The sequence below is a fragment of the Bemisia tabaci genome, chromosome 3 (genome assembly GCF_918797505.1).
Source record: "Bemisia tabaci chromosome 3, PGI_BMITA_v3".
Lineage (NCBI taxonomy): Eukaryota > Metazoa > Arthropoda > Insecta > Hemiptera > Aleyrodidae > Bemisia > Bemisia tabaci.
The window spans coordinates 21,247,732-21,273,014 of record NC_092795.1 but is presented as its reverse complement, the minus strand read 5'-3'; the positions used below and the strand labels follow the sequence as shown (position 1 = coordinate 21,273,014).

Below are 25,283 nucleotides of genomic sequence, written 5' to 3'. Positions count from 1 at the left end.
TTGTTGGAATTTTACGTTTAATAGAGAGATTTGAAAGATAGGTAAAGTCAAAATTACAAAAATAACTTAACAACTACTTAACTAAACAACTCGATCGTAATATCTCTTGAAAAATAAATTTACATACGTATTAAAAATAGGCATGATAGTATCAAGTCTCATGTTCATAAAAACTTGGCATATTTAACTCAAAAATCAATACTCTACAGTCCATAAAATAACTCCACTTAAAAAATATGATGATACATCTGAGAAACAAAAAATTAACTTGATTCAAATAATTTGCATTCTGATTTTTTCTTCATTTCGTTTATTAATCCCTTCAAAACCTCAATCCATTGAGTATCTTCGAATTCATCTTTGATGAGTGATTACTTAACAGGATAATGTCACGATGTAATCATTATAATTTCACAATTTCTTCGAAAAAGGAACTTTTCAAATTTGATAAAATCAACTTCGACATTAGGTAATTTAACGATATAGCAATATAACGCACTTGGGAATTACGAATAATTTGAAACTTCGGCAGCGCTACCAGCATATGGTAAAATAAAATGGGTGGGGTGGGAGCAAAATAGAGAGTAAGTAGTGACTTTTGTGTAGCAACTTCGGCGTAGCAACTTCAAGGAAATATACGCATAGGAACACGAAGGTTCGATAGCGCATGATGAGTCAAACTTAAGATTTATGAAATTAAATTGGTTGTTTTATTGGTTTCGTAAAAACTCAATAAAACATTGAAAACAAAACAAAACTTACAGTATTAGGAGAATGATACGAAGAATAAATGAAAATCTATTATCTTGATAAAAAAACATAGAATTTATAATGTTAAAATAGAGTGACCGCCTGAGATGTAATATAAAGACACTTGGAGATGTGTTACTCGCAGAAATGTGGGTAGATATCTACCGATTGAGTCAGCAGGGAAACTTAAAATATATTACGAAGTTAAAGAGAATTTGGACGGGAAGGCACTTTGGTGCCTTGTACAATTTCTCCTGAGCATCTTGGCGAAACTCTAATAAACTGAAATGAAACAAGCTTTTACGTCAAAATTAAAAATAAACAAACTTGACAGAGTAACTGTAACAAGAAATAACCAAATACCACTGGTACGCGAAGGCACAATCTAGAACGAATGCAATTATTATGATTTCCTTCATTTCAACTATACGGAAGAATTAAAGGCTTGAGGTCAAGAAAGACAAGAGATTAAGAAACAATAAATTCCTAGAATCCGCGGTTCATACTTTCTTGCAAATTTTTACGCAAACTAAAAGGGCATCCCAAAGGTAACGCTCTATAAAGTACAATCGAGCAACATCGAACAGTATGGACTAATAACATGTGCAACGTAACATTCATTACACCAAAACAAATTGTGTAGACTCTCAGACAAAACAAGAACTCTGCTTGAAAATCCATTGAAACTATTTTTTCCCCTTTTTTTTCAAAAACTATTTTGAATGTAAAAGATCCTATGACAACGATAAATTTGTATTGAAATGTATGGGATTTTCAAGAGATCAATTTCATACTGTCCCGCTATCAATGCATTTTGGGTCACCTCTCAGCATAGGGGAGCTATGCGATACTGACATGCTGATTTTCAAACATAATGTGTGCAGCCCTGAGTTTGCACTAAAGTAAAAGAAAATCATTTTGCCTTTCAATATGGAAAGTATTTAACATTCATTGATATACTTTGTAGGTGGAATAAAATGCCGGTTTTTTTGAATAACCATTTAACTTAGCATTTTCGCGGAGAGATCATTCATTGCTTTAAGAATCAGTGTTCTGCCTTCCTGGAGCGTCATGTGCCAAATAAGCCTAAAACTCGGGATGGGGGGGGGGAGGAGGGTGTACCATTGTAGCGCCTGAGAAAGTTGACGAGAAAGTTGACGTAATCTATCGATTTATCAGACTCGCAATCGCGAAACCGTTCAACGCACTGTTCGCAGTGCGCCATGATGCGCTTGCAAAGAGTTAATTTGGCTTCTAAAAACTTGTGGACGGCTTCTAGAATTTCGACCATCATGTCAAGGTGGCTCCTAAAATTGTAGGAGGAAGACAGAACACTGTTCCCCACTTCACTGAGTTACGGGCAAGATTTTCTTAGAACACCCTCTTACATCACATTTTACGGTATCTTCACTATGATCGGCAAAATTAACGTCTAACACGATAGAAAAGCCATTTCCCACGAGCGGAAAAAAGTCTGGTAGTGGGAGCTACACTGTCATGCTAAGTATGCTTTCCGAAAAATCTAGTAATCAGTGATGACTTCCTGAGATCAGTTCGAATACGTCCAAGATCTAACAAACGTATACTTCAACTACCAAGGGTATTACCGGCTGCTAGATTTCCTCAGGAGCATCATAAAGCCACACAGTCTGGTGCTCACTACCAGACTTTTCCGAGTGACAAAAATACCATGAAATTATGGGAACTCGGAGATCAATAAGAACAGTGGGTACGAAGAACGAATTGTTTCTCGAGGTGGAATCCTTGCGAAGACCCAAGATCCACCCACGACGGACCTCAGAAATGGACGGAGAGCATGTGTTTGGCCAGTGCGCTTTTCTCCCTGAAAGAGGCCTTGCAGGCGTTGCACTTGAATTCGGTCCCGTGGATTCGCATGTGGTGGTTGAGCTCGGCCTCGTAGGCGAAATTCGCATCACAGTTCTCGCACGAGAAGTTCTGTTCGGGCATCGAGTCGGGCGGCGGGGCTGTGGGAAGCACGCTGCCAGGCGGCACAGGCATCACCGCTTTCTTCTTGGCCAGGAGGCTTTCGAAGAGACCGAGCCCCGAGCCGATCCGAGGCCCGGTCCGCCGGAAGTGGGTCTCCAGGGTGTGCTGGGCGAGTTCCTCCTTCTTGGTGAACGTGAAGGAGCACTGGGTGCACTTGAGGACGGCGGCGTGGGCGGTGCGCTCGTGACGTATCAGGTCGTACTTGAAGACGAACTCGGCGTCGCAGGTCTTGCACGTGAAACCGGTTTCGGAGCCGTGCCCGCGGAGGGACATGGCTTGATGAATAGTTTCGCTCAGTAGGCGAGGCTTCTTGATGACCCGCGGCAGGCCGTGCGCCTTCAGGGCCAGGAGGGTCTTCTCCGGCAGTTCGTGGGCCTTGTAGATGTTCTCGACGAAGCCGTCTTCCGTTTTGATGCCGGGCTTGCGCGGTATTCGCACGGCCGGGCTGCACGACTCGACGGCCTCCAGGATCTCCGCTAAGGACATCTTCTCGACAGGCTCCTCGGGTTCCGGGGGCGGCTTCCTCCTCCGCTTCCTGAACGTCTCTTCTTTGACCATGTCGGTGGTTAAAAGGATCTTCTTGTTTTCGACGGGGGCTTCGGAGGTGGTGGACGACAAGGATTGGTTGTTGTCATTGCTGGAGGAAGCCTCACTCGGGGCGGGGGTGTCGCTCTCCGCGTTGGAATTGTGCGAGAGAGCCGACGGCGTCCTATCTTGGGTTGTATCACATTCTGCGTTTTCGGAGGGGTTCGGCGAAACTCCGTTCGTGAGTGGATCTTCGTTGGGAGCGTCGCTGGAACTGGGCACCTCTACGTTTTCGACGGTGATAGTCAACTCACCACCACCCAGTGGTTCGATTGTTTCACCCAACTGAGAGCTACAAAAAACAGAGGGATCAATGCTTTGTCCTTCGTTGCTATCTTTGATCCGGTAATCCCGCGCGTAGCTCCTATAAACCCTATCTGTATATCCTCCGGTGTTCTGAGGGGGTGGAGTTGCTTCTTTGGGCGGTTCCGCGGGTTTGGCGGCTTTGTAGATTTCGATATTCACTTTCCGTCCCGGATACTCTTCGGCAGTGACTTCCACAACTTCGGACCGTTCTCCGACCGTCACGTTGACGCCCCCGATCAACACGTCCGAGACACCTTTATGATGGACGTGACCTTGATGTAGAGTCACGAGCTTGTCCCCGTCGAAAATTACCTTAGCTATACTTGACCCCACGATCTTCGGGTCGTCGTCCTTCGTGTTCGACAAGTTTTTGTCCGGCCCCGGCGGGCTTCCAGGCGCCTCTTCGGCAAAACGCATCAAGTTGAGTCGACGGCCCAGGCAGACCAGCCGGTGCATCTTGAGCGTTCGGTTGTACTTGAACCTGGAGCCGCAGGCGTCGCAGAAAGCCTTCCGCGCGTCGGTCCGGGTGTGCGCCCGCGTGTGCTTCCTATATTCGATCCTATCGGTTATCGTGATCCTGCATATCTGACACTTGAACAGCTCCAGGTGGACGGACTGGACGTGAAGCTCGAGCATCCTTTTCCTCTTGAAGCCGACGTTACAGTGCTCGCAGCGGTAGCCGTCTTGGAACCCGGTGTGCTCTTCGAATTTGTGCATGAGGAGGTCTTCCTTGTACGTGAAGGGTGCGTCGCAGTACTCGCAGATGAACTTGCAGTCGTCGAAGTGCTTGTCGAGGACGTGGTCGATGAGCTGCCGCTCGGACTCGAACTTGACGAGGCACCGGTCGCAGCGGAGGTTCTTGCCGGTGATGTGCATCCGCATGTGCCGCGTGTAATCCCTTTTTTGCCTGAAGGTCATGACGCACGTGTTGCACCTGAGCGCCGAGTTGGTGCTGTGTCCGACCTTGTAGTGCTCCTTGAGCTGCGTCTTGTTGCGGAAGGCGGCAAAGCAGAAGTGGCAGTTGTACTCGAAGAGGTCATCGTCTTCGCCCCGACCGTCCTCGCCGTTGATGAGCAAGTCTTCGGGCGAGTTGATGTCGACTGGTTCAGGCCTGTCATCAGGTACATCGTCCGGTTCGTCTTCGTCCTGTAGTTCGCCGGCATCTTCACCGTTGCCGCCATCAGGTTCGTTACCGTCTTCTGCGTCGTTGCCGTCGTTAGGCGCTTCGTCGGCGTCCTCTTCGGCCGATTGGTGTTGCTGTGGGGACGGAGGCGGGCTGGGGTTCTCCATCTTGACGTTGACTTCCACCATTGGTGCTTGGGTCATCTCCTCGCTTCCATAAGGCGGCTCGGGACTCTGGCTGGGGCTCACCGGTTCTTCTTTGATTCTCACGAGGTGGGTCGGCGGCGGCGGCGCGCGCGCGTCCGAGTTGGACTTCTCGGCATCGCTCTCGTTCTCTTCCGTGTCCCAATCCAACCAGATATCCTGCGCGGCTGACTGATCCGCGCTCGTGTTATTCTGGAAAAAAAGAAAAAGAGAGCGGATCTTAGCTTCGATGGGCAGAAATTAGAACGATGTTGAAAGAAGCATATGACGTAGATCTACGACTGTCATTACGGCGCGCGGCGCACAGTGGAACTAGTCTTTGGAAGAAGTCGGACACGAAATTTTTAACATAAATTGTAAAATTTTACGTTTATCTCGTCACAATTCTATTTTATATGGTGGTTTTTATTGAAAATTTTAAGAGAAAACCGACGAAATTACTTTTAGAACATCAACATTTCATGCCGATAAAGATGTGCGTTTATGAAGTTTTTAAATAATGTCCGACCTCTCCCATTGACTCAATCCACTGTGCGGCGCGGCGGAAGATGAGTCAAATCAAAAGTGCGCCCTTTCGCGAGAGGCTCAAAAAACTGAGGCGAATAAGAAACGGAAATTCAAAGTGAAAACTTTGAAAGAATGAGAGAGGGGAACAAGTTTTCGACTAGAATGTTTTCTACAGCGTCACTTTTCGCTACAGGCAACATTCTAATTGCAAAAGTGCCCAGTCAATTGGGCATCGTGAACAGAATTGCACGATACCCGATTGAAAACTTATCTAATCAGTCTCTAAGCTGATATTCCGCTGTTTTTTTTTACTACTGGCTATGGCATTTTAATAAAATACTGTAGTCATTTTAAAAGCAGATCGAGTATATGTTCAGCAGTATTGTGTGAAATCTGAACTCGAAACCCGCGTATCTTTGTAATGGACCAATAGACAAGGTACGAATTTAAGCATTCTAATACATGTTTCTTGATCAGAATTTCACGTAGAACACGATTCGCGCAACGAAAATTACCGAAATCAACTCCTAACAAAGATATTGACGTTTATATTTCACATTGGTTACGAGGAGTTTGAACTGCCCGCTCACAAGAAACTCAACGCTCTACGTGAGTCAAATCGTGCACTACTACGGTTTCAGCAAGCTTCTCAATCAAGCGATGTTCATTACCCACCATGTGCTGTTCAAACTATAAGCAACTTGCAATAGCTGAGCTAAAGCGTCAAGATTAAGGTTGCCAGATTTTTATATCGCAGAGACTGTCATGATAAAGTTTAGCGCGATGTGAATCACGTAGAGCATTGAGTTATAATGAGCGCGTGGTTTGAATTTACGCATCAAGAATCATTAAATATCTTCATAACGAGTTGATTTCGGTGATTTTCGTTGTGCGCATCGTGTTCTACGTGAAATTTTGGTTATGAAACGTGTATCAGAATGCTGAAATTTGTGCCTTGTCTACTGGTCCATTCCGTTGTTCCAGAATTTATACTAATTTACTTTTCTAAAAGAAAACTAGCCTATCTCATGACCAGAAAATCAAAATATTCTCTAAACCGATTTGCAAATTACGAAAATATTCAAGAAGTTACGTACATTAATTTTTCAATCGGACAATAAAACGCGTTATCTTTCTGTAAGATGAGTAGATTCGGAAAAACTACATCCATACCGATGGTAGCAAGGGAATAAATTTTGCAACGTTATAATTTGAGTCATCGCCATTTTTTGCTTCCAATTTTGACAAGGTTAAACGACGAGCATTCAAACCACGCACAGATGTTGGTATTTTCGAAGTTTAATTGACGAGGGTGAGTAAAAAATTGAGTTCACAATCGTGTGAATATACGTATTTTTCGGTGACGAAAACAGGCTCAAAAACACGTTAATACGACAGTTAAAACCTACATGATGACGAGACTTGCGTTCAGGTGCGAACAAATTTTGCTTCAACTGAGATCATGTTCGTATTCCCTTTTCGTACCTCTATATTCAATGAGTCGGTTTTGCTGGTTACAGAATCATGTTTTGATGCTTGATTCTTGTGGATCAGCTAAAAATGATAAGATCTATCCAAACAGCAACTCTCTACGTTTAATATTAACCGAGAAATCCCAATATGAAAAATTCGTTTAATGACGTCATTTACCGCGGTAGTGACACCCTTAGTTTCTTTCACCTTGCCTTCATCCGAGTTAAACGTTGAGGAACCAAGAAAATGTGTGTCTTCCTGACAAATGAAAGCAAGGTAGAGGAAACAATGATTGTCACTACCGTGGTGGACGACGTCATTGAACGAAGTTTTCAAAGCGCTATATCTCAGTTTATATTGAACGTAGAGAGTTTTTGTTTGGGCAGATCTTATTATTTTAAGCTGATTCAGAAGAATTGAGCATCAAAACACGATTCTATGACCAGCGTAACTGACCCATTACATTAGTTAGGAACTACAGTGGTTTACCAGATGGTTGACAATGTCAGTACTTCGATCCTTCTTTGCCGATGATTACTAACTTCCAAGGATGACTATATTTTGCAGATGCACGGAAAATAAGAATGCGTAAAAGTATATTGCTAGAAATATAAATCCTCAAGAAATGTTTCTTTCCTCGTCCTCTTTCCGTAGAGTCTCTCCCATCTCACAGCATCAAGACAGCATAAGACAGTTTTTTACAATGGTTTTTTAGACCGTTATGGTAAACCTCTTTTTGATGACGGTTGACAAGCCACAATGCGGCGTGTTTTTCTTTGTCATTCTTATTATTTTCATTATTATTTAAAAAAGCAGTGTTTGTATTCAACAACGAAAAATTATTTTCTTCGATCTTCATTGATAAAAATGAATATATATTCCAAGATTTCCGCACATTTTTGATAAAACATACTTGCAGGTAAATTTTCTGCAAAATAGGAAATTATGAAGATGCAAATCGTAGCGTTTAAATTTTTAGTTCAGAGCGATGTGTTCTTCTTAAGACAGTTTAGGTTAACTAAAATTTGTGATTTTAAAAAGCAAAAAAGTATGTATCTTGCTTTCGAGAAGAATTCACGTTGAGCCTTGGAGGAATTTTCTCGATCATTAAGGGAAAACGCAGCGCTCGTAGCCGAGTTAGTTTAATTACACTCAAATTTTCTTAGCGCCCAGATAGGGGAGGAATAATTGCGAAATAATGGAACCCATTTCTAAGTCCATCCCTTTCCGTCCTCTTTTTAATCGCTGTTTAATTTCACTCGCGGTGATAATGATTCTTGAACGATGCGTAAAACGCTCTCTCCGCGCCAAGGAAGGGAGCTGTTCTTGCCAGTGGCGTGGCGTGAAGGATCGATTATCGATTTATCGCCATTTGAAGCTATGGTAAAGAATCGATTACTAAGGTGTTCGCTGCGAACGCCCTGATAATCGATCTTTTTTCATAGGTTTGAATGGCGAATCAATCGATATATCGCAAAGCACGCCACGCCACTGGTTCTTACCTCTCAATGAGAAATCAGCTACAGCATATACCTTCTATTTCTTTGAAGAAAGAAAGAAAAAAACAACATAATACAATTATTGCAACTTCAAAGAACCCGCCTGTCTCTTCGGTTGAAGGCAAACACCATTACTTCCCAGAATACTGTCAGCGACTACCACACCACGCAATCTGTCTACATTATTTCATTTCAAGACAATATTTACTAACTAAATTGTACATACAATTAGAGCTTGCAGAAAGAACTGGAATAATACCCCCTTAGCTGACAGATCTCCGATTTTATGAACTACATGTGATAGACTCGGGGGAACCACGGCTAGTCATCACCAATGGCGTGGCGTGAATTGCGATATATCGATTGTTATGCCATTTAAACCGATGGTAAAGAATCGATTATTAAGGTGTTCGATATTTATCGATCCTTTCCCATAGGTTTAAATGGCATAACAATCGATATATCGCAATTCACGCCACGCTACTGGTCATCAGTCCAACTTCCGCGTTTTGTGATATTTGCAACATATCGATGGTGAAAGCAGAAAAGCAAGTAAATCGATTTACGATGTGACTTGTCACATGATTTTTTCAATCGGAACTAGAAAAAAGCTATCTTTGTGGAATTTTTACCGATATTTTTTTCCCCCTGAGTGAGTACCTAAAATATTCTGCAATTGAAAATTTCGAATCATAACTTTTGCCAGTTTTTCTTCAAAAATGTGTGATACCAGCGGGAATTTTACGTTCATCGCGATACGTGTTATGCGACTTTCACCATTAACATGCGAATGCAACTAATGCGGCTCCTGAGGACTCGGTTTTGCCTATCTTATCAATGGAGGGCAAATCTCGTGGGTACCAAGGAAACAAAATTTGGTGTGAACTCTAAAATGTTTCATTAACTTCTACGGCGAACAAAACAATGAATTGACCGATAAAAAAAAATTGTTGTTGAAATTACATGAATACATACCACTATAATAATATCCACTGAAGACACCAAACATACGCGTAGCAAAGTAAATGTTGGATTCTTAGAACATTCAATTTGTCTAAAATCAGCTTCCAAGCTCAAAAAAATCTATTTAAGGGTGAGATCGAAATGGAGGAGTATACCACCTCTACTCAGGAGAGTCCACGCTAGGTCAGAATTTTCATGCAGAGACAGAGGTGAATACAACGGCAGAGATGTCACTTTGTGTAGGGATTTTTAGCATCTAACAATAAGTAGATGGCGATTACTGGCCCCAAAGCATGACAACTCCGCTAATTTATTCCGTTCTAACTCCGACGAGAGAGATTTACCAAGACAAAGGATGTTTTCCTATTACTAAAAGAGCTTTTTCCGAGCTTGAGAGTTGATTTCAAACAGAACCAAATGCACCATATTCTCAAAATGGCTTTGATGCGAACCTCAACCGAGGCAGGAAGCTTAACATGAGTTTTAAGGCGCAGATTTTGAGCAAAGGGGCAAATTTTTTAGCCCCTTTCTGTTGGCGAAATCTCCGAATGCTTCCGCTGAAGTTAGGAACAGATCCATTAAAATCAAAATAAGCGGTTAAATAAAAAATCCGCTCGATTATTGCTGTATTTCGAGTGGCAAAACGGTAATAATGTCCTAGGTCCCTACTGCCGTGCTAAGGAAAAACGCCGTATGAGCCTTCAGACGTTGCCGAATTTCCTTTGACAAATCACGAATTTTCGAGAAATTTTGTCTATATATTTGTTCCAATTTTTCAGAGAATTGTGCCTCAATTTGACCAAAAAAGTCACAAAATTTCATGAGAGAATAAAAAGAACTTTTCTCCCAAATAAATATTTTCTGGGAGGAAATTTGGCAACATTCGAATGTTCATACGGCGTCTCTCCTCAGCCTGACAGCATCGGGCGGCATCTTCATAAGCTTCGGAAGATCTTAAAAATATCGATGGTTGAATCGTTATCAAATAACTATGCTCGCTAATTCATTAATTCAACAATGCTACTTATCACAAGGTCATTTGATAAGGATTACAGGAGGTTAACCTAAAAATGGCAACCCTGAGAGTAAGCGAGAAAGCGAGAGATAGGGTTAACGAGAGGACCAAAACAAAGCGGTGATAATGATAAGTGTGAGAAGGAGGGGAGGGGGTTGGTCGGGCTGGAGGATGCACCCAGAGGCAGTTGGAGTCATTAACGTGCGACTTTAATTAACAAGCATGTTCTCAGGGGCTCGAAACATCATAAATTTCAGCTCTAAAGTGGCGGGAATCAGCTCCCGTTTTGAAGTAATTAAATCTTGCGAGATATGCCTGCATGCTCGCTGGCTCCTCCTTGAGAGGTGCCAAGAAGGATCTTGATTCCGTGACGTTTTCGCCTTCGAATAATAATAACCTGATGAGCCTATCACAAAATTCGACCGGAACGGATCAAGTATTTACACGATTGCCGTATTGCCAAGAGGGTTATGAGTACAGACACAATTGAGAAAATGTAGACTTCGGTGTTCAGACGGAACATGATACAAATATTAAGAGAATCCGGTATTTTTTTAAGAATAACCTTAAATGATGATCCATCAGACTCTTGCTGATGGAAGAGAGGTTGACGTGAGGGGTCTGAATCTCTCTCCATACAATGTTGCGACATAATTCAGGGAACGACAGAGAAATTCATTCCCTGAATTGTGTCGCAACATTGTACGGAGGTAGACCCGGGCCCCTTCCCTTGACCTTTTTTCCATCAGCATGAGTGAGAAAACGAAGTTTCTCATGTATTTATAGACAAACTTCTTGCACATGGTAAAACCGAAGTTTCCAGGGTTGCCACAGGATTTAGAATATGAAATTCCCTGGCATTTCCCTGACACATTTTGGAGAAATTCCCACGACTCAGAGTACGCCAGATGGTTGACAAGACATTATTGTAGTAATAGTTTTCGGGCAAAATGTGTCGAACCTATTCTGGATAGCAAATAAAGGTGACCCAACAATTTTTCCCTGACATTTTCGTCATTTCCCCTGCCATTTCCAGGTTTTCCCTTACTTTTTACAATTCCCTGACATTCTCCGGTTTTCCCTGGTATTCCCTGACTGTGGCAACCCTGTTACTTGATTCGAACCGGGCACAAAACTAATCTCAGTGTACTTTACAATGAGAGTCTGTGTAAAAATATCTAAGTGATGACTGTTCAATGCGACTGCGCCGCGACGCCTCGACCCTATCAAAACCACGTTACCAAGACATGTTTTAACGATTTTATGAACATTCAAAATACATGCGCGATGTAGAATGGGTTACATTTTTTCTTCGCCGAAAAAAGTTACTTCCGATAATGGAAGTGGCTGGTAGCTAGGTGACACTGTCGATACCTCGCGAGTGTAATAGTCCGTAAAAAAAAACCACCCAGCTGAGGCCACCGAAACTTTTTACGGCCCAGGGCCCGTTATTTACGGGCGCCAAAAACAAATGGACTGCGGTAAGTGCACTTTTTACCCGTTGTATGGCGATAAATACACCCCTCGCGGTGATCATTTACTTTGTTGTATCATTCGAAATCCGTCCCTCTCGAACTTTACTCGGACGAACAGACAGGAAAAGGACACGTGACGCTACATTTTTCTCACTCCTGGTTTTATTATTTTTCACATCGACAGAACGTGCACAAATAAAGAGAGCCCACGACAACAATTTGACAATCACAGGAATAATGTGTTGTTACGGCTGACGACCAAGAATGTCTCTTTCCAACTTAGACACATTGGATTTAAATTTTTATAAAATTCATGCAGGATTTAAATGCTAATCGTACGTAACCATCCACGAGAAACGAGATTTTGCCAGGGGCCAAAAAAATAAAATTAGAGTAATCAATATTGTTGCTGACGAGATTGCTTCACGCACATTTAGGGGAGAAAAATCTCCCGAAAATATCTAATCGGAACATACCTACGGCAGTTTGACATACACTTCCAAATAAGCATATTGGAGACACGGTTTTTAGAAATTTGAGTCTATATTATGTGTGGGATTCAAAATTGTTTTTTGAAATGACATTGACCGCTTCCACTGGCAAAAAATGAAATGGATCACTAATAACGTATTTTAACATGTTTCTCTTTAAAACCTCGCGTTTCAATTCTTCAACATCTGAAAAGTTGATTTTTAGAAAAAAGTATACTCATGCACGCAAGCCCCTTTTCCCGTAGATATTCATATGCATTAAAACAGCTCAGAAAGATTATGGTACTGTGAATTTAAGCCACCTTTGTTCTTTCCCTCTACCCCTTAAAACACTTTCACCAACCGAGAACACGCAAGCACGACAGCGGAAATTTTCGGTTCCTAAAAACAAGACGGTTAGACTGATTTTTTTCCCTTCCTTTCTTTTTTCTTTGGACTCATAAATATTTTGAGGAAAATTCAGCCCTTCAGTGTGAAAAACATGCTCCACAGCCGGCGAACCTCATTACTCAACATGTTTCATTACAATTTTAACTATTGCTGCAAAGAAACCGAGGGCATAGCGCCTGCAGGAAGGATTTGGTGGATCATTTTTAGCGTGTTTTTATTTCGGCGCCAAAGAGTGTTTGGATACTCGTGAACTTGAGCGTGCCGTACTTATAGTTAATGTTCAATACCATCAGTTTCTCAGACAAGATTTTAGTTATGGGATTTCAAGGATATAAACCGAAAGTTCTTCATTTGAAAGACTCTAAGGGTTGTGTTTTTCATATCACATACGATGAAGTAAGAAAATGTTCATATCTCCGACTCTTCAAAGCTCGGAAATCTATCTAGTATCGAATTTTTGCGCTTACTACACCGCGCCGGCAGAAAAAAACAACTTGAAACGTTTGCTTTCAGGTTCAAAGTAGACTGAGCAGTACTTTCTATTAAAAAGGGAATTTTCACCCTTGTATGACCGAGATAAGAGTAAATACTGTCCGCTGCCTGCTATTTTCCACAAATTTCAGAGTTTTTCCACTTCGCTCTATATACCGCAGGCCATGAAAAATTGCTGGTTTCACCATCAAAAGGACACCCCCGATTAATTAACACTTAAGTCAAATAAATGATTTCAACTCTCGATATAAATACTTAATATCCCACCAGAGTTCTTTTTGGCCTAGGTTGTAAGTAGGATTTCGAGAAATTATTCAATTTCATACCCTAAAAATTAGCATCTCTATAAAAATGCGACATTCCCTCTTGTGTTATTAATTGAATCGGCTCGTGAGAAAACGACCGTTATCCAATACAGGGTTCCATAATTGCATGCAATGGTTTCTCATGCCCCACGACACTGATGAATAAAATAGATCTTTCTCTAGTAAACGTTTAATTATTCCAAGAGGATTTTTTTTTAAATAAAATGTTTCTACATGCCTAACCATTTATTAAATCATTGTGTCTGTAGGGTACAACGAAATCGCACTCAAATTCCACTCAAATTCTGAAACACTGTATTGGACATCGGATGTTTTCGCACGAGTCAAATCAATTGTACACCTAATTTTTCTACAAAATTTCCTCACTTTTCAGTCAAGGGGCAGAATGGAATGGTTACAGTGTTCAAAAATTTGGATAAAATTTCAACTAACCGGTCTACGTAAAGGATCGGACGGAGGCTATTTTACAGGGGCACTTTTCTTCAAAGGTGACGAAAGCTCTGGATGAACACCAAGACTTCACTCAGACACTGAACAAGAAAAAAAGAACACACACAAGACAAAAAACACAGTCACGTGCACTTTTTGCGTCCAAGTTTCCATCTCTTTGTTTTGCGAGAATTGGGAGAGTACAGGGGAGCGGGGCGTGCTTTCCAACCCTTTGGCTTCATCCTTGTTCCGTCATTTAAGCGCATGTAAAGCAGTCTCATCTTACGTTGTGACTAAAGTCGATCGCTGATTGGCTCAGATCAGCACCACTTAACAATTAAATTCAAATTCGATTCTCTTCTCCTTCTCTAGCTCTACAGCCCAACTAGGGCTTTGGCCTCCGTAACAATGCCTCGCCACTGCACCCTATTCTGTATCTTGTGGTCCTCCTTCTTCTCATTACTCTGAGAATTCGGAAATTCGATTAGTGTTGATATAGACTAAATTTGACTTTGGCCACAACATATGATGAGCCTCCTCTTAGTATCAAAATTTTTAGACAGCAGCCAATAAATTATCGTGCACAAATTCGAGCAAATGCATTTTAAAACCATTGTATCCGGAACCATACTTCTGGAACTAAGATGAAATGGGTCGACATGATGATGCAGGATTAAGTTTAAAGTTATCAGGGGACAATTTTTGGTTCAAAATTATGATTTTTGGTGGTGCAGCATTTTTTCTCCAAAATGTTTTTCCTTTAGAGCTACTGCTCATCAAAATTTAAAAAAAAAAATAAATAAATAAATGAATAAAAAAGAACTCATGTTGGGTGACTTTGCGGGCATCACTAACCCAACAGAGATTGATTTAAGCCAGATGAAGGTCCGATTTACCCCTCCCAACGTCCCTCTGACTCAAAAAAAGGGTGGTTATTTTCTGAGACCAGAAAAAATAGCTCTAACAATTTTGAAATAGGAATATCATCATTACGTTTTGCCAAGGTTTTTTTATAAAGAAGAAATAAAAATTACATACATCTTCATTCCTAAACTCTGGGTAAAGAAGTATTTGGTGTTTCAGAAGAATTTTTATACCACAAAAAATCCTAATTTGGTCAAAATGATCGGCTCCAGAAAACTTTGAACTCAGCCTGGAATCAGCCTGTATAGTATTGGCAAAAGAAAAGTTTAAACTGCTTCACAGACGAGTTGAATGTGAAAATGTATCAGGTAGAATGACGTGAAATTTTGACGGGGGAAAATGTTTTATTTGGGGCTTCGAGGTATGAATCTCGTTGGGTTACTTCTTATTAGTGTATGCGATACATGATAGAAATAATTTAATAATACCTGAGAATCCTAAGCCAGGGCAAAAACCAGAGGGAACGGGGAGGCTGTTAATACTTGGATGAAGTTAGCGTGTCATAAAATCAGAACCACACTGAAAAAAAATTCTCGGCGTTTTTACCAAGGTCCGTTGGTATCTTTACCATCTCACTTTTTTCACCAATTATTTGTAATTTTACTAAGACAGAGTGGTAAGCTTACCTAAAAACCGGTATTTTTACTGTTTTTTCCAGGTAAGAATACCACTTTTATTGGTAATCAATTCCCGGTAACTTTGCCATTTTATCTCGGTAATTCTACCACAGTCGATAAAAAATATTGGCGTTTTTACCAAGGTCTATAGTAAAATTACCGAGAAAGTCCAATAATTTTACCGAGATTTCTCGGTAAAATTACCAATTCCATAAATGGTAATTTTACCAAGTAAAAACTGGGATCAAATAGAACCCTGAATTCTTGGTAATTTTACCCTTTTCTTAGTAAATACACCGAGATATTTTTTTTTTTTCAGTGCATCCGAATTTTAAGGGTCCAAGCGTCATTTCCGTTTGAGCGTGCGAGGAGTTGCCATGTGAGAAAAACCAGGGATCTGACAAAAATCCTGCCAACACCAACACATACAGGCTTTGACGGGGTGTGAGCTCGTGTGTATTTTAAGAATGTAAAGAGTACTTACAGCCATGTAGGGCGTTGTCGGCGTCTCCGGTTCGGACATCCTTCAAAAGATTCGTCCCTGAAATGAGAAAAAAATTACGATTGAAACGCGAAAGTCAGGTAATCAGGAGAAGGAGTTGTGAAAAATATTAGATTAAATTGTCCGATCAGAAAGAGAGGGCGGAATGACTAGACGTCCAAAAAAAATTTTTTTAAATGTTTAGATTGAATAAGTCTCAACGCACCAAATGGACTGCATTTTGCAATTTGGACCTATAAATTCCGGACAGGTATAAAAACAACGTATGTGCCATTAGTTTTCCTTTGCACATAAGTGTTTTTTCAGATAAGCCAGAATTTATAGGTCCAAATTGCAAAATGCAGTCCAAATGTGCGATATGCGATCCATTTTAAACAACGGTTTTTCTTCCTTTTCATCTTTAAAGTGAAGTGTACGGAATTAAAAGGGCACGAGGGCACTGTTTTACAAATCTGAAATGATGCCACCACTGAATGGTTTCTTTTAAGTCGCATGGATCCAAATTGATGAAAAAGAATTAGCGAACGTTAAACGAGCATCTTCGTAAGTTCATCCTTCGAAATTTTAAGCGGTTTCAAACAGGGCCGGATTTACCTACTTGCCGCCCGTGGGCCACCTGTATTTTGCCGCCCCCTTCTCATTCGTTTTGAAATATCAATAAAAACCATCAAGAGAACGTGCCGGAGGGGGAGGGGTGCATAAGAGGCGTTTACCTACTCGTGTTGGATACATTTTTTGCGAAAGCCCTGTCAACACTACTAGCAAAATTTCACGGAACTTTGCGAAAAAGTTAAGTTCCGTAAACCTATCTCTATGTGGACAAGGTCCTCCATTATATAAGTAATGAACCAAAAAATTATGAAAGAACAAACATAAATAAGGTATAATAATTTTAACTTCCGCCGCTGCGCCGCGGTGATCGCACTGTGATTGCCGCAATGCGTGAAGTATTCCTGCTGTCTTGTAGGCGCTATACGTTTCACGCCAACCGCTCCTGGCCGCACTGTGTTTGACGCAATGGGTGAAGTATTCATGCAGTCTTGTAGGCGCTAATATGTGTTATATGCCGATCGCCGCGCCGAGGACTTGTCTTTTTCATCTCAAGTCCTCGTCATCATTCCTCCCTGTGTTGAGCTCCAGGCCAATCAGCCAAGTTCCGATACCCGAATTATCGTTTTGCTTAGTTCATATTCTTTTGTTATATTCCGTACCACTTGTTTAATTATAATCATTCTATAAAAACCACCCATTTGCTAAATACAATTCTAGCTGAAGCACACTTAAGCAGATTCACCACTGCAAAAATTTCAGAGGAAATCGACAAGCCCAGCGTGCATGGAGGCTAACTCCATTTAAATCTTCCGTCACATTCTTACGGCGCAATGATACAACTATTTGAACTCTCCGGAATGCGTGAGGTATCACGCCGCATTTAAAGGCGTTTTCAAAACAGCCAAGTTCCGTTATCGGAATAATCGTTTCGCATGGTTCATATTATTTTGTTTCCATTTCTAACTACTGGTTTAATTATAATCCTCCGATAAAAACCACCTATTTGCTAAATACAATTCTAGCTGAAACGGACTTAAGCGGATTCACCATTGCAAAAATGTCAAAGGAAATCGACACGCCCAGCGTGCATGAAGGCTATTTCAATTGTAATCTTAGGTCACATTCTTACGGCGCAATGATACAACTATTTAAACTCTCCGGAATGTGTGAGGTATCACGCCGCATTTGAAGGCGTTTTCAAATCAGCCACGTTCCGAAACCCGAATTATCGTTTTGCATAGTTCATATTCTTTTGTTATATTCTGTACCACTCGTTTATTTTTAAGCCTCGTAGAAAAACCACCAATTTGCTAAATACAATTCTAGCTGGAGCGCACTTCAGCTATGCATTCACCAGCGCAAAAATGTCAAAGGAAATCGACACGCCCAGCGTGCATGGAGGCTAACTCCATTTAAATCTTCCGTCACATTCATACGGCGCAATGATACAACTATTTGAACTCTCCGGAATGCGTGAGGTATCACGCCGCATTTGAAGGCATTTCAAAACAGCCAAGTTCCGTTATCGGAATAATCGTTTTGCATAGTTCATATTATTTTGTTTCCATTTCTAACCACTTGTTTAATTATAATCCTCCTATAAAAACCACCTGGTTGCTAAATATAATTCTAGCTGAAGCGCACTTAAGCGGATTAACCACTGCAAAAACAAAGGAAATCGACACGCCCAGCGTGCATGAAGTCTCAGGAAAGAGAGATTTCGTCATCTTTTCTCATTGATGATTTTTTTTTTCTGAATCCGACATTTTTTTATACGTACATTTGAAAAAATTGCAAAATTTGCCGCCATGGGCCGCAGCCCACCCCTTTAATCCGGCCCTGGTTTCAAACTATACACTACAACTTAAAACAAAGGAGGATTAACTCGAAGGTAATTAACGATCGTTTTAAAATTCCCCTTCGTCAAAGGGTGGTAAAACCGAACCAAAGTAGTGGAGCCAGAAACTTCATTTCGAATTTCCCGCACTTGGACGGGCACATACAATTCCTCGCTCAGTGCGAAGAGAGAAAAATTTCAACCCAGTAAAGACATTTCAATGTTTTTTATTCTTGTCTCGTGAGCTCGAATCGACGTACACAAAAGTTAGGTGTTTTTTGCGGGCGAAAAGTTCGAATCGAAAATGGGTTCCGCAGACGAAAAGACGCAATGCTGCAAATGCGCAGACGAATGAATGACGAACAATTCATTCCGGCGATGCGGTTACACGCTTATCCCTGTCATAAACACAATCCTTCCCGCGATTTACTTCTCAGCCGGTTGCCAAGTCGTTCGATGTCACACGACGGTTCTTCGTAAGCATTGTGACAATGGCAAGTAAATTGAAATTTTGAATTTTCTGACGACTGTGTTCTGGACCAAAACTTATTGACTTTTTCCTGTTCCTCAGCCATATCGCCACTTGATGTATAAATCGAAGTGTCTCTGAACACGCTCCAACTTACTGGCGCAAGAAATGGACCGCGTTTAACAGAAAGGAACCAAGCCACATCAGCTATTGCCAAATTTTACTGGGCAATTTAATTTTTTACAAGAGAACGTTTCTATGGATTCCTTTGAAAATTTTAAGAAATTCGCTTCGTACTGTGGAGAAAATTCGCTGAAATTTGCAGGAAAATCCGCACAACCGTTTCCATGTAAGAAATTGATTTGCCAAATTAAATTTGGCAATAGCTGATGTGGCTTGGTTCCTTTCTGTTTAACGCGGTCCAAATAGCGGTAACGGGACTGGGTGCAAGAAATTCACAGTGCAGTGCTATAGCTGTTAAGGCCCTTTAATTATGCGTTCAATTGAGATGAAACAACATTATGAGCATACAGAAACTTTTTCTCATCTATTCGTGGGATTTGGAGATGGCTCCCAAGTTTCACTAAAAAAAAGTACCAATTATGAAAAATTCCCCACAGTCCAGATAAGTAAGTAGATATGTTAACCCTAAAATCACAAGGGTCCTCAATAATTGAGAAGAGACAGCACTTTCATGTAAGTAATGCCTTGATAATTTGAGCGCGTTCGGCAGAAAGGAACCAGGCCACATCAGCTACTGCGAAGATGACCCGGGCAATTTAATTCTTAATAGGAGAACGTTTGTGCGGATTCATTTGAAAATTTTGAGAATTTTTCTTCGTACTATGGAGAAAATTCACTGAATTTTGCACAAAAATCCACCCAACCTTTTTTATGTAAAAAATCAAAGTGCCCAATTAAATTTGGCAATAGCTGATGTGGCGTGGTTTCTTTCTGCTTAACGCGGCCCAATTGTGGCTGACCGAAAAGATGTTATAGTAGTAAAACGAATGAATGACTGGAGATTTTCCTGTCCTCTACCTAGTGTGCAGGTATGCTATGCTATGCGTGAGCTTATCACAAAAATAAAACACGGGTAAAACGATATAGTGCTGAGCACTAACTGTTTAGATCAAATGGAGCCATTTGATATGGCAGTCCTGCTGATACCTACAGTCTGTAGGGCTGGACCCTAAAGTTTTAGGGTTCAGCGCTACTGCCATACTAGATGGCTCCATTTTATTTAAACAGTTAGTGCTCAGAACTATATCTTTTTTTTGTGATTGATGATGTAGGTGCGAGAGAAAATTTGGCTGTAGCCGTTTAGAGTTACGCATGCTGTTTTATTTTATCTGTCCGAAGCTTTTTGAGCGCACATAATAATCTTCAGAGGCATTTAATTAACTGATACGAGTGTACATCAAATAATTAAGTAGATATATAAATAATACAACGGTCCAACTTTTAAAATTCAGCATATGCTGAAAATTAATGACATTAGTACTTAGAGAAAAAGAAGTAAAAAATAGTGGGGAAGGTAGGGATTCGTGTGTTCGAGCAGTTCAACATGGCTCTGATGAGATTTTTTCCTACCTACATCACCTTGCATATCAATGAATCTGCTTACACAAACATATTCATTTAACCACAGAAAATTCAAAATTTGAGAAACTATTACTTTCATTTGCTACTGGGGTGGTTATAGTTAATCGAGAACATAGAAAGACCGTATCATACTCAATAATATAAAAATTATGAGAAGAACGCGTGATGCATAACGCCCCACGCGCGAAGCATTCCGACGTATTTCCATGTTTGGTTTGACCCTTGTCACGGTTATATTTTCAATGTTGGAGAAAACAATTGTAAAAAGAAACGGAGAGAGTAGTTGAGAAAACAAAGCTTTAGTCCGTTAGGATCACTACCTTCTCGGAACGAAATCCAAGCCAGTTCTGGCAAGAGAAGCCGTGAAACTAATCGCTAGGGTCCAAGAAACGCCTTCAACTAAGCGGTTATGCAATATCTGAAGCACAGTATCAAACCAAGTCGAAAGCAGGAACTCAGGAAGAGAATCTCTGTGGTCCAAGTCCCCGAAGCGCTTTGCTTTACAGGCGTTGTACGTGACTCGTTACTCTAATTATTTAATACTATGGAGTAAATTTGGAATTAGGACGTGGCAATTGTTACAAAGCTGCGAGGCCTCCATTATAAGCAGTTCAGAGGTTGTCTGAAGTCAGAACTTTTTTCACTCGATCAAACTGGTGGATACTCACTACTCAGTCTCGATTTTAGTGAGGGAGAAAAAAGTAAACATAAACATAAGTTCTATACTCGTGAGAGAGGTGTCTTCTCTGCTGCAAACAATGAAAATCTAGGGCAAATAGATCACTACTTCTGGAGTATTTTGTTGGTCAATATGAAACAAACTTGTGGTATGGATGGTAAAAGTTTTTCTATAAAAACCTCGACCTCTCGTAACTGTGGCGGTGTGGCCCCAAGTTTTTCCATCCCTTCTCACGCCTTTTTGCCACTGAATTATGGATAAAATTAGATTAAATTAGAATTAAAATGGAAGTATTTTTTGACTCTCCACTCTTTTCCACCGAGCCAAAAAGGAGAGATACCTCTAAAACCTAGAAAAGTTAAATAAAGCTTTTTTCATCATGCACCGAAAATTAAATTGGAGGTACCAGGCGGGTATCCCAACGGGTGGTGGGAAGGGGGGGGGGGGGTCAAAAATCTGATTCCCTTAATGGATGGCAAGAATCCTTGAGAAGAGTCGGAGGGGTCAGAAAAATGAAAATGGCCCCACAGCCTAATGCTCCCCCAAAAGCTCGGAAAAATGAGTTTTCACATTTCTTTTTATATAAGAAAGGAGTAGGAATGGTAATAAAATTATTTAAAACTTTCATTTGAATTTTCTAAAAACCTCCGAAACCTCAAGAGAACGATGATCTTATAAAACTTAACTGTTGGTGCCCATCTTCAGAAAAGCGAAGTTGAAAAGATACTTTTTGGCCTTCCTATATGCGTTTCTCAGTGGAAATGTGGGACTGTTGCTATGTATGTATGGATGCTATGCTGTGGGCTTTGAACATTTGGAGGAATTAGATATATTTTGTCTGTCTTATCAGGGTGTCTACTAAAATTTCAATATGGATATTCCTTATATTTTAGAAGAAATTTCCTGATTTTTGCGCGAATAGATGGATACTTGTTTGATTTAACAATTCAACATACTTAGTGCATTGAATCAAATGTTTGAAAAATGCACTCAGTATTTTTTGACCTATGACCGATTCTCCTGATTTTTTCTGATGACAGCGAGTTTCCTAAATTTTTGGATTTTACGGGTAGTAGACACTCTACTCATCTTCTCAGCCAGCATTGATACAAAAGTTCTCCTTGACTAGATGCTGCAACATTCCTGCTGTATAACACGTTTAAAATGCAGACAAATTCACTTGGGGGCCCGCTGCTCTCAGGATTGGCACAAAGAAAGTTTGATTTGACTTAAACGCTCATTGTGTTTTGGAGGTCATGAGGAACATCATATTATTTAATTAAAGCCTTTGTTCTACAAAAAAAGCTGCACTTAAGAGATTTACAGTGTAATAAGAGATGCATTGTTAAAGTTAAGTATTGGGCAATGTTGAGGGGTGTTCAAACAAATCCATAGTGTTATGAAAGCAGTACCCCTGGTTCTAAAATACTATTGAACTTTGATAATGCTGCTGTTATTGTAAACAACCAGCTCTATTGGGGCTCTGTGAGCATTAAATAAAAATATAGTTGGGTAGTACACCTGTCTATCAAGTTACTTGACCCCTTCAGCTGGTGAACTAAGCAACACCCCATTTTCTGCAGCTCCAATAACTCAGATAGCTATCAGCAAGGAATTAAGGATCTTCTAAACTAATATCTTATTGACATAACCAATTCGGAGCTATGCAAAAACTCATAGGACATCCCTTGCGGCACTTAGTTCCTAAATGTCAACCCGGCTTAGTTAAAGCTTTAATGAGCTTCGATGGAATCATACTATTACTTGCTGTCTTGGTAAAGAAATTATAACTGGGGAAAGAAAAGAATCGACAATTGTCACATCTAAAAATGGCACCATTTAACAGATATTTACATGCACACCAATGGGCCTACTGGTGATTGATACATTCAGACTGATATAACTTTGGTCTGTTCTTTTCTTTTCTGAGTTCTGGTCAACCAATGAGTGGAATTTTGGGCCTAGCAGGCCCTGACTAACTTCATCAGTAAGTATCTACACGGCCAATAACAAATTTGAGTGGACTATTGTCACTTTGCTACCTTGAAATGTGGATTTTAACAACATGTTAATGATCAACTAACTAATTGACTAATTAAGACTTGTAAAAAAACAAACTATGCGCCTCTGTGCTGACTAAAAAGACCCTGCATTATTCATTGAGTATAAGGAAAGCTACTGATAGAAATATTTATGGACAGTGTTTGAAACTTGCCATGAAGTCTTAGCGGCCATCTGGCCTGCAACTTTTTTTCTTCAGGGCCAAAATGAAAATGAAAATGAAAATTGAAGTGATAACACGACACGACGTGGCACCTTGTGGAAAGCGCCAAAAAATCCCAAAAACGGAGTTTAACAACAATTTTCTTGGCGGCTATGGCTTAGCCGCTAGTTTCATGTCTTAGTGGCCAAAGGCAATTTCTTACCGGCAAATTGCTGTGTGGCCGGTGTGTGTTTCAAATAAGTACTGTTCATGGATATTTCCTCTTCCTTCGAGGTTTAAATGAGATGTCGATTGAACACAGATTTTGACCACAACACATTTACTGTGAGTAGGTGCTGAACTTGGTTGAGAATTAACTTTTTTCTTCCATCAACAACCTCTAATTAAGCTCTCAGGATGCCATTATTTGAACACCTGTAGCTACCTGGACAGGATTTGAATCTGCCATACAACTGTAGCTGCAACTCTCAGCACATAGAGCTCACGCATCGTATGTTGAGACAAACGTCAATCTCCGGTTAGCTTTGAATTTGCACCACTCAGCAGGTTAATACATGCAGTCAGGTGGCACCTCTGGTGAATGGTGACATAAACAATACTGTGACATTTGTCTCAATGTACGATACACAAGCTCTACATTGCTGATATTAATGTCGGTTAGTGTTGGAGAAATTCAATAGAGTCCAACAAGTAGTTGTACTGAGAATAATAATTGAGCAACAAGCTTTGAGTCTGGCTATCAATAGCTATTCTACCAGAGAATGTCTGACCACAAGAGCCTAGATATTCGCAAGTGATTTTTCTGATAAAGGAGAAATCTTGTCAACAAATGGTATTTACTTTCAGATAAAACAACGCATACCCTGAGTTTACATCTTGAAAACGAGGGAAAAATAGAGATTGGAATGAGCAGGCTCACAGAGAGCTCTGAACTTGAGCATGTCCTGAAGCGTGCACCCAACTGGGCATGCACCAGGGACATGCTCAAAGGAAGCAGAGCTTTTGAGCCCTGTGGTCCATGTTTTAACCTCAAATAAATCTCATTACAACTTCAGGAGATCACTGAAAACTCTCATACTAAAAGAGGAACAACAGTGCGGAACTTCAGAGAGCAAGATGCATTCCGCTACGTAGCTAGATGCAATTGAGGTTATGACTATGTTTATACTTGATCGTAGAGAAGTATAAAGACAGGGAGCATAAAATCGACTATTTTAAATTGAGATACTTGTACGTAAGTATGTTCAACCGGACATTGAATAGTATTTGAAGAAAAACTTTTCATCGTGTGCCTAAAGTTCAAGTGTAATACGACTCTCAATAAGTTACTTACAGGGGGGTGAGGTTATTCCATTGTTGGCCGATTTGAAACACAAAGGTATTCACGGTTGCATAACACACACTAAACCGAATTAAGCACTGTAGAAACCGAAAAACTCGCGAGATAGCAGATACTTTCAGAAAGAACCCAGTGGATAAAGAAAGGGTACACAAGAGGGTCACAGGTGGAAGCTACCCCAGGGAACTGGTGCATAAAGGCGCCGGGAAAGGGGTGAGCTTGTATAAAACAAAATATCACGAACAATAGAAAGCACCACAAAGCCGTATAAAATCACACAAAAGCTCAGGAAATTTTAAAACTTAAAACTAATATCTGCTTTCTACATTTTCAGGCTTTCGACGCGCGAACAGTCAACAAAGGCGATAAGAGAAGGATAGACACCCTGGGATTCGCTGTGAAATAATCAGGAAGAGAGAGATAGACGGAACGTTACGAAACTTGGTCAAGGCTTGGCACTATATCCTTCTCTCTCACATGCATAGCTCAGCGCTTCACTCT

General features: G+C 40.7%; 1 protein-coding gene across 1 annotated transcript; it reads right to left on the bottom strand.

The window, feature by feature from the left end:
- Positions 1–25,283, bottom strand: LOC109029913 (uncharacterized). Its single transcript, XM_019040617.2, has 3 exons — positions 24,777–25,283; positions 16,060–16,116; positions 1–5,166 (listed from the first exon to the last, which is right to left on the bottom strand). The coding sequence occupies exons 2-3, from the start codon at positions 16,096–16,098 to the stop codon at positions 2,548–2,550; spliced, it is 2,658 nt and encodes an 885-aa protein (XP_018896162.2). The 5' UTR covers positions 16,099–16,116; positions 24,777–25,283; the 3' UTR covers positions 1–2,547.